The 13,291-nt window shown below is 42.5% G+C and overlaps 1 protein-coding gene across 1 annotated transcript; it reads right to left on the reverse strand.

Moving 5' to 3' along the window:
• Positions 1-5,061: 5,061 nt before the first annotated feature.
• On the reverse strand, positions 5,062-13,005 carry LOC145447946 (uncharacterized). Its single transcript, XM_080326224.1, has 4 exons — positions 12,638-13,005; positions 11,843-11,975; positions 11,573-11,784; positions 5,062-6,434 (listed from the first exon to the last, which is right to left on the reverse strand). The coding sequence occupies exons 1-4, from the start codon at positions 12,777-12,779 to the stop codon at positions 5,884-5,886; spliced, it is 1,038 nt and encodes a 345-aa protein (XP_080182350.1). The 5' UTR covers positions 12,780-13,005; the 3' UTR covers positions 5,062-5,883.
• Positions 13,006-13,291: the final 286 nt, after the last annotated feature.

The raw sequence follows: 13,291 nt of genomic DNA on the forward strand, positions 1-13,291 counted from the left end.
GCTGTTTTATAGGAAAATAAAGGGCACGTAATTAATAATTAAACATATTCGGGCGTGCCCGTAGGTACAATTATTCGTTACCGGGGCCGTAACAGCACTTCGTCACCCCCCCCCCCCAAACAAACGTTGGTCCTGGGCCCCCATCGGGTGATAAACCAAACTACCGGGGGACTTCACCTCCAGACCCTCATTCGGCTGTCCGCTATTTGCTGATACTAGGTATCTACATTGGGTGTCCATTTACTGAGGCAGCTATTCTCGCCTAGACGCGCTAAGCGCGAAAAATTTCAGTAATTAATGATTGAATTGGTCAATATGATCGGGAATTGCGTGTAAATTGAGATCAATTTTTATCCTCTCTCTGCTCACGTAAACAGATTTACCGGTAAAGCTGAGTGATGTGTGATTGAAAAGGTAGGACCCCTCAATAATAATTATACATCTTCGGGCGTATACCCGTTGGCAGGAACGAAACGTCACTTCGTCAGGCCCCCGCAAAAACTTGGGTCTTGGGCTCCATAGGGTGATAAACCGACCGGGCCATCACGTTGTTAGCTTTTGCCACGGAATCAGCTGTACTGTTTAGCGATCCAGTGCGAAGCGCGAAAAATTTCGATAATTCATGCTAAAATCGGTCAGTAAGATCGGGGACTGCATACATATTGCTATCAATTTCTTGTCCTCTCTGCTCACGTTACCAGATTTACCGGTAGAGCTGAGTGAGGTGCAATGTTCCCTCTAAGCAGCGCACGTGCGCAATGCTGACACGGTCTCTGCGCATAGAAAATCTATGTTGCGCACAACAAATCCGAAGTTATGACTTTTTTAGTCGTTACGCACTGTTGTCCAAGGGTCAGCGCAGTGAGTTGTTGAGTGTGCGCAGACTAATCAAAACTTAAAGCGAACATTGCGAGGCGTCTTGGAAACTGTAGGGCCCGTAACCAATAATTAAACATATTCGGGCGGGCGAACCCGTTGGTATGACTTCGTTGCATGATGTTATTTCGTGACCTCCTGTCTGCAATATCAAAAAATATAGAATCGCCCAACAGGGATATCGCCCAACAGGAATATCCCTGTCGCCCATCGTACTAAACTAAAAGACGCATACGATTTCAAATTGTTATTTCTTCACTGGCATATAATTTTTCCCTGCCAGATGGAATTCGTCTTCTGGGGTTCAGATTGCCAAGACAGGAACATTCGGTGTCAGTCATTTAGGCGCCCATGGACAATTAAACCTATATGTATTTTGAAGGCTATATATAACGAAGTTTTCGGTGATAATTTGCTCTGAATACTCATTAAGGATATCACCACATCATCTACTGCGAAGCCATTTTTCTCCAGCGCCCCCCATACCGCCCCCTGAGCGTTTCCGCCCCCTTCAAAATCGCCAACGCCCCCTTTCAAAAATTGCCTGAGTATGGCGCCCCCCTACTTTAAGGACTGTAGTAAAAACAATGTGTAGGTGGTCGAAGTCCGTTTTAGGGTTGGGACTTCACTATTAGACCACTCGAAATATTAACGCTATAATGGTATGTGCTATTTTCGGTATTAAATCCAGGTTGTTATAACAACCATCGGGCAACACCCACGGGCTCATAGCATTTGATTCGAGAGCGATGTAGACATCCCGAATTCTCCTATGCGATTAGCAACACGGGGAAGTTATTTGTATTAAGATTTGTTTTGTTTTATTGCTTTGTGTGGCTACTGAATCAACCGAGAATGTGGTAGAGATTTGCTCACATAAAATTTAGTCCTGCACCAAGCTCTTAACTTTAACATGAATGGGAGTAACAACACCAAGCAGTATTATCCTTTGTGATGCGAATAAAGTTTATATCTCTGACGGAATAATTTTGTATCTCTCAAACACAAGCATATTTAGTTAATTACTTTTTCCAAAAATCTTCAAAACATCTTTAATGTACAAAGGGCATCACTCTCAAAAGTTTTACCGTAGCCTACAGTGCCTTTTCGATTTCAACACACGCAGTTCGCTGCAGGATAAAATACCTAGATCAAAAAGTACGTCAAATTAATTTTAGATCAATCAAAATAAACCACTGCATTGATGTTAAACATGGTCGGTGGCAATGTTCCCTCTAATTTTTGACGAGTCTGCGCACACTCAATAACTCACTGCGCAGACCCTTGGAAAACGGTGCGTAACGACTAAAAAAAAGGTCATCACTTCGGAATTTTTGTGGGCAACTTAGAATTTCTGTGCGCAGAGACCGTCTCAGCAATGCGCATTTGCACACGTGCGCAGCTTAGAGGGAACATTGGTCGGTGGATATTTCGCGATGAGCGCAACGAAAAATGAGACAGATTGTGTCTAATGTTAGTTTCCAATGAACACAGGGATATACAGAACTATTGTTCTACTATATCAGGGGCGGGCAACTTCACCGGTCGGCGGGCCGGATATTGGAAAATTAAGTACTTGGCGGGCTGGATTGCTGAATCGATACATTATTCGCCCATTTATCCACATCTACAATCGTATTTAATGAATGTATTTTAATGACAGCAATGTCACTTCAAAGCCATTTCTCGCCGATAATGAAGAAGACAATGGGGATTTGAGAATAGCATTGTCATACAGGCGCCGCAATGTCTGCTTCTCTCTGATCAATCAACACATGGTGCAATCCTATATTAAGATTTCAAGGCGTTCGATAACACCGGTACCGACACAGAGAGAAATAGTGTAATAGTGATACGTCCGGCTTCTTGATCGGTAGGTCGTGGGTTCGATCCCCGGCCGGGTCAGACCAAAGACACGAAAACTGGTATCCACGTCCATCCTGCTAAGCGCTCAGCAATCACCGATAGCATGGAGGAGAAAACATCGCCTAGGCCAAGGTGGGTGTCAGATTCCATAGACTACTCCTTGTCGCTTCGACATCTTCATGTCTTTTCATTGTATCGCATTGTTGTGGTGTATTGAACTGATAAAATTGCTAATAAACCAATGATGATGATGATGATGATGCAGACTAGATGACCTTACTATAAAAGGCCGGATCCGGCCCGCCCCTGTACTATATAATCATATCTCCTTAGCACACCCTCTACTGCGAGGCCATTTTTATTCAGCGCCTCCCATACCGCCTCCCTGAGCCCAGCGCCCCAATTTCGCCCCGAGCGTTTCCGCCCCCTCGAAAGCCAAATCGCCTCCTGGGGGCACTGGAGACAAGGTTAAGAACCACTGGTGTAAACGAAAATGGCGCTGATTTCCACCGTAGCGTGCGGGATTTAATCCAGGTGAACGCCACTTGCAGGTGCTATCTTGCTTGCTTGCACTCCCTTTCTATCGGTGAAAACTGAATGTTCACTTTTTCATAAGTTGATAGAGCGTACAGAAAGGCAGTGACCGTGAACAGATCGCCGCAGATCTGGATTATATCACCATAAGGTATATTTGATTCATTTCCACCCTCATGGAAAGTGTGAAAGCACACCTCAAGTGGAGATCGAATGAATTCTCCTGTTTTCCTCTCAATGGATTTACAGTGTGGTTGAGGTTCTGTTATGAATATCTGAATTTCATGTCCCGAGTTCAGTTGTCTCAATGAGCAGCAAGCAGTGTGTGGACAGGATTGAAGCGTTTGCCAGTTGCACTATTTTTTTCGGAAATTTAATTTCTTCATCTCGATTGCCTGCAGGTTTTTGTGTTTTCTATTTAAACATGGTTTGTTTGTGTTCGATTCCTTGTACTTGTTACAAACAGAGTGAGTAGCTAGCATTTCGAACCTTTCGACGTGTTATAACTCTTATTTTATTTACAAGTCAGGCGAACTGACGAACTGATTCGGAATGCAAGGTTTGCTTTCGAAGCGTATAGATGCCGACTTTGTGGAGATTCGTTTGAGTAGTCGCCGCCGCTCAATTCGGAGCGGAGTGTTCTGATTCGAATTGTAGGTTCGAATCACGCGTTTTTAGGACGTAGTAATGGCAGACCTACCAATGACGACGCTTTTCAAATCGCATTGGTCATAGTCAGAGGTTAGTTTTTTCGCGCGAGTGATCACTGCCTAAAAAAAAGAAGTGGAATCGGTATCAGTTGCTCGGAAACATCCGCCGTGTACAGACCTTGTACGACTATAGGACTGTAGGTAACAGCAGTAATGATGAGTGACTAATTTACCAATTTTCGGCAAACCGTTTTAAGAAGCCTTTACACGGCACTGCTAACAATCATCCTACCAGCTCATTGCGAGGAGCTGTTTGATTTACCACATATTCCTTTTCAAGTAGCACAAGTAGTATCTAACTGTAATCGACCGATAATCCAAACCCATGCATTCGAGAGCGTATAGCATGTGCATCAAAATGAAAGGAATCTACGTCATATCTAATTGAACGAGGTGGATGTGGCAATAACGTTTTCTATGCTAAGTGGATGCTTATTTGATCATTAGCTTTTGTCTTAATATGGATTATCACGGAGGAAGTGCATACGGTGAACACTTTCTAAATTACTGCATAATGCCCTCACTCACAGTCAATGGCATTTCCATTGCAACCACGCTTATACGTAACGCGTTACATATGAGACGCTAAAATTGCCTGACTCGTCCGGGTTAAGCATAAGTTTGAATGTTCATATGAAACATGTTCAATATTTTCCCGCATCAGGACCCTACTGATGCAAAACTGGAATTGAACCTAATGTCCTAATCCGGAGCAGAATTTAGTAAAAGCAAGCAACAACCCCCATCCCCTTCATTTGCATATCGCAGGCGAGAATCAACGTCACAGAGATGCGATTGAAATTTCCGCGTCCAAGTGTAAGTATGATGTGGATTTCATATTTGTAGCAAGCTGATTTGGTACTGTTGAAGGTTTTGATCCAGCCATATCTGCACACCGATTGCAATTTCGCGCAGAGTCGTTAGGCATACCCATAAGCGAGGAGAGAAGAAAATGAAGCGCCGCAAAGTACTGAAGAAGTTCGATCTGTTCGAATGGTCGCAGTTAACTGAAGGTGACAATATCTGGAATTTCCGAGTGCACAGCCGCGAATTTAAAATTGACACTACAAAATGGTGCATTTTCGAAAGTATAATATGTTACGGTTACCATACAGGGCTATTTCGCACAGTTGTTACAACTTCTCTCATAAACGTGTTCAAAACATTTCGTAAAACTACTTTCTACCACTTTAGTGAGTCATGCATATGGAAAAATATACTGGAATACCACAATGTGTATAATATGAAAACGTGAACTACTTAGATATTGACCACCTCGATGAAGCAACACTTTGGAAGGGGTTCTGCACCGAGTATAAATCTAAAATACCGACCCATCAGCCTCGAATATTCTTACGCCAATGACTGTAAACTTGTATCAATGGATTAGTCTAGCAATGACGCAACTTTGTGGACCTGTGTCCCCGGAACACGGCTGCACCCTGCACAACTAGCAACAACCAATTCAGAGAAACCATGTTCTGTCACGTTACACCTGCTACAATAACGAAAATAGATTCCAAATTCCAATGGGTGAAAACGAATCAATACACCAATTCTGACAGAGATATTTCGGGGGTGGAGGGAGTTCTGTTTTCGTGAAGGATACCTCTATGGAGTTTAATGTGTTTGGTAGAAATTTGGGTGATCCACCAATTTCCCGCCTATATATTTACAACGTACCACAACAGATGAGATCCACAAGAATTCTACTTGCACATAGAACTTATTAGCGTAAGTTCTCATTACTTCGTGGACATCTCACGCTCTCATTGACAATTGGATGGGCTTTAACTCTTTGTACGGCATATGTCTGATAGCCGTTTTACAACGGTACTCAGCATTGGGTTTAGTGGCGTTCCTACTATGTCCCACGGCGTAATGAAAACACGCATATTCAACTTGGGCATGATGACGAAACACTTTTCTCGGCAATCACTGCTTTAACGCCGTACCGCGGAAGACCCGAGGGACGTGGCAAGACCGACCATGCCAAATTCACAGGATTGAAGCATTGAAGACTTGGAACAGAGGACTCCTCACAAATACCACCAACAAGATACAGGTTTCTACAGTCTGCCACCACGTCGAAGCCCATTAAGCCATCCGGTACGGTAGCTATGGAGTTCATCCAAACATGGTCACCGGATCCTGAATCGTAGCAGTATGACACCGTTCCGTCACCATCGCCACCGAGGCAATACAGTTTGTCGTTCACTACACCGATCCCACAGTTGATTCGTTGCATCGCCGGTGGCCTCACTATTATCCATATATTATCATGCGGAGTGTAATACTCCACGCAGTGTAACGGCAGAGACTCCCCGTAACCACCCACGGCGTACAGGCGATTCCTCAATACGCCGACTGCAAAGTTCCATCTGCCGAACGTCATCGGCGCACAATCGGCCCAATTGTATCCATTCCAGGTTTCCACGCTTCTGAGAACTAAAAACATATGTGTATTATATATAACAGGGGTGGGCAACCTGCGGCTCTCCGACCCTTCGTTTGTTGCTCTATCAATGATTGCAGGGTTGTAACCAAGTCACAAGTCAATCTCACTTTTATAGTTTTGACTCGAATCAAGTCGAGTCATTTCAATTCACCACCGAGTCCAGTCCGAGTCCAAGTCAGCGAGCAGAGGGTCGAGTCCGAGTCATGGAATTATGACTCGAGTCCGAGTCCAAGTCATTGTATAGACTGCTTAGTCTCCAGTTAAAGTCTTGGTAAACTCACTTTTTATAACTCTGATTGGTGATATCGGATGTTTCGCATTTATAATATACCAATTTACCTCACTTTTAGAAGTTTCTGGTCGCATATTCAAGTACCAGTACCAACAGACGAAATCCTAATAGTGTGTTGGCTTCGGAATTACAATGAAATGTCGGTCTTGGCCGTACGAGTCTCGAGTCAATGACTTGGTTCGAGTCATGCGCAATGACTCGAGTCCAAGTCGAGTCTGGGGGGCGAGAAATTAACAAAGTCTGCATGAATTCTGACTAAACACGTGTTTCACAACCATTCTGAGGAGACGATTATTGAAGATGAAACTTATTTCGTATTCAAGAAAGCTCGCCAAATTTAAACTCCAGCAATCGCGCTCAACGGAGTATAGGCTGATTTCAACTTCATTCGAGCAAATTTTTGATATTCTTTGAAGATTTAGAGCAATTTCCACGTGAATGTCATTCATTACTTCATAGCTTTGGCAGTAGCCTAAAGCTGGGTGCCCTGGGTAGCTGTTGTTAATAGCTGGCGAACTGCACTGCCTAAGACAAGACTTAGATGTAACATAGGTTGCCCGACTTCACCCTCAATTAGGCTACCCTAAATCAACACAATTAAATTGAAATTAAAAACTGCGCTGGGTAGCTGTTGTTAATCGCTGGCGAACTGCACTGCCTAAGGCAGACTTACATGCAATATAGGTTGCCCGGTTTCACCTTCAATTAGCCTACCCTAAATTAACACAATTTCATTCAAAACCAAAATTGATGAAATTTAGCATGACAGGACAGAACGACGCTGTGCTCTCTGTAGTCACTACCAGCATTATGATTAGTTTCAGTGCAAGCTACGTTGAAATAAATTGATGTCCTGATCAATGCTTTCTGCAATTTTGAAACAAGTTCGGGGAAATTTGTCAGAATTGTTAAAGACTCAACAACTGGAATGCGGATTCAAACTTGGCGTAAGTTATGTCATATGTATACTATTAGATCAGGGATGGGCAACCTGCGGCCGTATAAGGGAATTTGTGCGGCCGTCGACACCTAATTCAATTAGTGTGTGCTGGCGGCCATAGACATGCAAATTGAAATTATGAATTCACTCCCAAATTGTTGAGAGATTTTAATTAATCTTGAAATTTTCTTCGCGATCCGCGCAATTCAACATTACTTCATTATACGATTTTAATGTATTAGCGCCCCTGTAAATCTGAGCAGAAATCGGAATCGTGTGCAACTCACGAAAGAAATTTGTTTATGGTACATTTGGGTGATTTCAATATATTTCCACTACTTGCACTGCCGATACAATCAGCAATCCTGATGAAAGGTCAAGAAATAACAGCATGCAACATAGTGACTAATAACAATTGGCCCACACAAAGATGCATTGTCATTTATAATTTGCCCTAAATTTTCGAAAGCACTCCCTCCATAAACTCTACCGGTGAATCTGATCACATGGGTTGGAAAAGGATAAATATTTGATAGTAATATGTGATACTGCTAATATTCATTACGAAATTCATTCGTGAATCTGAAAAATTTTCGTGCTCCGCGCGACGATATGCAATCCCAGCAACTATTCATAACATTGCCATTCGTGATTTCGGTGCGTACAATAGGCCGTTTTGAAAAGTAGAATAGTCCGGAGTTCACCGGGAATGGATATGGACAGATTAACATAGATATTTTGCGTCCAGTTAGTAACAGTGGTTCCCAACCTTTTTCATCTCGTGCCTCCCTTGGCCGAAATTTAAGCCAAAATTCCCCCCTTAGGATAAATCTGCCCGATGATTAAAAAAGATCATTTTTACCGCGCAAACACCTGTTGACTGAGAGAATAAGACGGGCTGTACCGAATGTTTGTTTCTAGCAGTGCTGTAATAACACTTTACAGACCTCCAAAAACAATAGTCTTGGTCTCAATCACACAAATTTTGGAACGCTTGACTCAACAGACCCCCACACTTCCATTTGTGTTTTCCGCTTACCATGCACCAATCGCTAAAACAACTGCCGTGAAAAATCAGTATGCATAAGTTTATTGGTCTCGCGATTTTTTTCTCAAGCTTGCGTATGCATTTGGCCGATAATATTGGTACTTTCACATATGGCAGGGTTTACCAGACTCGAGTCTGACTCGAGTCACCATTTTCTGATGACTCGACTTGACTCGAGTCATTTTCTCAAAATACGGAAACGACTCGCCTCGACGCGAGACAATCTGGGTATTGACTCGACTTGGACTCGAGTCATTGTGCATGACTCGAAACAAGCCATATGACTCGAGACTATAAGACGGTCAAGACCGACATTTCATTGTAATTTCGAAGAATAGTTAAGTGATCACCCTATCGGAATTTCGTCTAGTGATCTTGGTACTTGACGCTGACAGTTGACAATGCGACAAGAAACTGCTCAAAGTGAGGAAAATTAGTGTATCATAAATCCAAATCATTCAATATCACCAAACAGTGTTGACTTGAGTGTGACTTGGACTCAGACTTGAGTCATAATACCATGACTTGGACTCTACCCCGTGATCGGTGACTTGGACTCGGACTTGGCTCAATGATGAATTGAAAGTGATTCGAATTGACTCGAGTCAAAATTATGTAAGTGAGATTGATTTGTCACTCGGAGCCTCGGGACTTGGTTACAGCATTGATACTTAACGTACACGTGATCAGATTCCCTGCTGGAGCTCATTGAAATTTAGGACATCCAATATGTTTCGGCAACATTGCACCGGGTTTAACATGTCTTTTTTCGATCAGGTTGCTGTTCACTAAAAATAAACCAAGGCTAGCGATCTCTTTGACTTGAATCGATGACGTTGAAATATTTTGTCACTGTCTGAAAATGTTGACTTGGAAATATAAAATATATATTTTCACGAGAGGCCTTGTTGTGATAGATTCGGCACGCCATTTGCTCGCTTAGGATACATTTGATTGAGAGGCCGTCGCTGGCCTACAAAATTGAAGAAAATCTGAACTAGTTTAAAAAAGGGGGGATTTGTATGTGAAAAAGAGATTTCAAATAGCATTTGAACATACTTTCAGCAAACAAAAAACAGGTATAAGGAGCATAAGTTCGATTATAAATGGTTGAATACATGACAGTTCGGACATGAACAATTTGGGAAATCCCTTACAATTCAAAAGTGGAATTCCTCCCTAAAAATTGCAAAATTCCCCCCAAGGGGGGAATTCCTCCCCCGTTGGGAACCACTGAGTTAGTTCATTACGGCTATGCCGTGGAATGCCGCCTTAAGCTGCATAAGTAATCGAAATACGGCCGTGATTAGCCCACCTCAGTATTAGATGATGTGTTCTTTTTGACATGACGATAAGTGCAGGGGGGATAGGGGGCGCAAATTTTTTGACCATCGCCAAGGGGGCGCATGGACAAAAAGGTTGAGAACCGCTGTTTTAAACTACGACTTTTGATATGCGACTAGCGCATGAACCAGGTCTGCCCACCTCAGCAATATGTAATAATATAATATTGAATAGTATATTCATATTGAAATGAACCTGAATATTTTCGGCTGACACTCGTCAGGAGTAATCGTCAGCAACTAGTAGAGAATTGGAAAGAATATTGTATATTATCAATCGTATCACAAAATATGACGTCCCCAGCATGAAATTTCGTGAATGAGAGAGGGTTCAATGTACTATTTTTAGGTGGTACATGAACTCCTTCTGTTGACAGAGTTTTGGTTGGTGTATTTTGATAAAAGTCGACTCTAAGGCACATAAATGGAATTGTGAACGGCCTCGCCCAACGATTCGAAATCGGTCGTCTCGATAATTATTGGCACAAATCGGATTATTCAACAGATTTTTGCCGATGGCAGAATTAATGGCCTTTGATCGATCAGCATCAATCTTAAGCGGATGAGTTAAGGGTGAGCTTTTCACCGAGCGTGATGCACGTGTTCTGATGAATCTGGGGACATGTTGGTTTATGCGTTCCTGTAGACGTTTTGACGTTCTTCCCACGTAGCCACAATCACAGTGGCACTTATATTCGTACACTACATTGCTTTGTTGAAGTGCAGGGAGAGCGTCTTTGCGTGTTGAAGGGAGCAGTTGTGTTGTTGTAAAAATCACATTGGTTTTGACTGTGTCGTAACACTGACCGCAGAAATCAATTGTTTTTCAAAGCGGGTGAAAATGGGGCCAATCCAAGGTAGAGGGATATAAACATATTTTATTTATTGTTCGTTCGGTGGGCTTTGTTGGTTTTTCTGCGTTAAATTGCGTTAACTTGTCAACAAAAGGAGTTCGTGTACCACCTAAAAATAGTACATTGAACGCTCTCTCATTCACAAAATTTCATGCTGGTGACGTCATATTTTGTGATACGATTGTTGATATACAATCTTCTTTCCAATTCTCTACTAGTTGCTGACGATTACCCCTGACGAGTGTCAGTCGAAAATATTCGGGTTCATTTCAATATGAATATACTATTCAATTGTATATTGAAGTTCTGTACCTACAAGAAGCTCTTCAAATAATGTAATAGGACAATATCAATCATAGTATCGGCTTACAACTATCTAAAATTCGTTCTAAGTCTTGATCACGTCGTGCAATGGTACCATAAATTTCGCAAAGGATTAAGAAGCGATGGCGCGTTACATCGATACAGCGGACAAATTGATGAGTGCAATCGTACGGTTCGTGAAAATCTTTTGGCTACAGTTCTAATACAGTGGATTTCTGGGGAATATGACTGCTTTCAAAATGCTTCCAATACCTTCAGCTTTAATTTGAGAACACATTTCAACGAAGTCCAATTATTGCGTTCAATTACAACTTCACACTATCTTACCTTTTGAGTTATCGCTCCCTCCGAGAGCGTACAAATTCCCGCCGACTACCGCGGCACATAAGCTACGCCTTGCAGCGTTCATTGCACACGAGTACGTCCATTGGTTCGAACTTGGATCGTACACGAGTACAGTCTCAAGCACGGTATCGGTGACATCGCGGCCGCCAATAACCCATATGCGGTTTTGGAAGGACGCAACAGCGAACGCGCTTCTAAAATAATTTTCTGGAAATTAGTTTGTCGATGATGCAACTAATATCTTCATGTCACCTTTCGCATGGCATTCTCTGCGCAGCACTCGTCCAAGTTTCGTTATCGAAATCGTAGCATTGAAATGAATGTTCTGCTTCTTTAACGCCCAACGAGGAGCAACCGCCAATCATGTAAAGAGTATAGGACTGACCTGTTCGAATATATTAAATCGTCGAGAGTCTCGAATCAGTTTCGATAGAGGGTTTATGCTATCAAAATGGGTTTCTTCAGATTTGAAGTCAGGTAGTACGTGAGCGAAGGGAATTTATAAGCGCCGATTCTAGAGAACAAATATACAACACGGAAAGCTCAGTGGTTCTCAAAGGGGAGATATCCTCCTGTGGAATATTTTGATTGACAAGTGATGAAAATAACGACTGGATCGGTTGTGGGCAAAAATGTTGGAACATTCAGTAAATTATGTTGATAGAAAAGCGAATCAATACTTGACCCATTCTAGCACGGGAAAGGTGAAAAGGAAGTTTGGGAACCACTCTCTGAGCCGAGCTGGCAAAGCGAGTTAAAGATGAGTCAGTCGCTATTCGCATTAATACAAGACCAACTTACATTAATGTGACTGACTCATCCTCATAGCAACGATGTAAATCTGGCCAACCTAGTTTAAAATTGATGAAATATCGCGAATGCTACAAGCTAATTCATGGTAACGCGGATCTACACTTTACAGTAACCACCCAACTGCGCCAGGTAATGTCTTCAAACAGTAATAAAACAACAGCCTACTTGATTACCGACTATCACAAAGAAAAAAATACTTAGTCGCTATTACCCGCCAAGTCCGGGCATGCTTACCTTGTTCCACTTTAGGAGCCTTTGCCGGCAAAAACCCACCTGAATCCCCCTGAAACGATGAGGTGTTTGGTCTCTTTCGCGATCCGTGCCACATAGAGAAGGTTTTCGATAAAAATAATCCAACATCCGATAGCAGAATCATGCGGATAGAGTGTACAAAACGACTTTACGCGCCTAATTCAGCACTTTCACGTGTTCATGTACGTGAAAAGCTGCGATAATACCTAATCTCTTGCTAAGAACACGCGGTGAAACCTTTTCTGTACGCAATGTCGCTAGTACATCAGAATACTCTGATTACAAATCGACAGTATGCATTGCAGTGTACCTGAACTCGTGGTGGTAATAATCAGTACCAACTGCGCCAATAAGGGTTGCGGCCGATCTTGATTATTATTGAAAGACAATTGCCCTTTGTATTATTCCGATGTGCATTCATTCTAATATCATGCTTACAGTTCATCGCATTCGAATACAGCAACAACCCGACTACACAGCAAGAGAGCCAAGTCAAAACCATTCCCATGGTTATTCCGATGATTGCAATCCTGGTGTTTGGTGTGTAATAACAACAAAACGTCGATAACGAGGATCATTTGCAAGCGCGGACGTTCTTATACAACATATGGAGACCCCAAGCCCCGTTTACGGTAC

This window comes from Botryllus schlosseri, chromosome 10 (assembly GCF_051294905.1).
Source record: "Botryllus schlosseri isolate E-star chromosome 10, Bs_hap1, whole genome shotgun sequence".
NCBI lineage: Eukaryota > Metazoa > Chordata > Ascidiacea > Stolidobranchia > Styelidae > Botryllus > Botryllus schlosseri.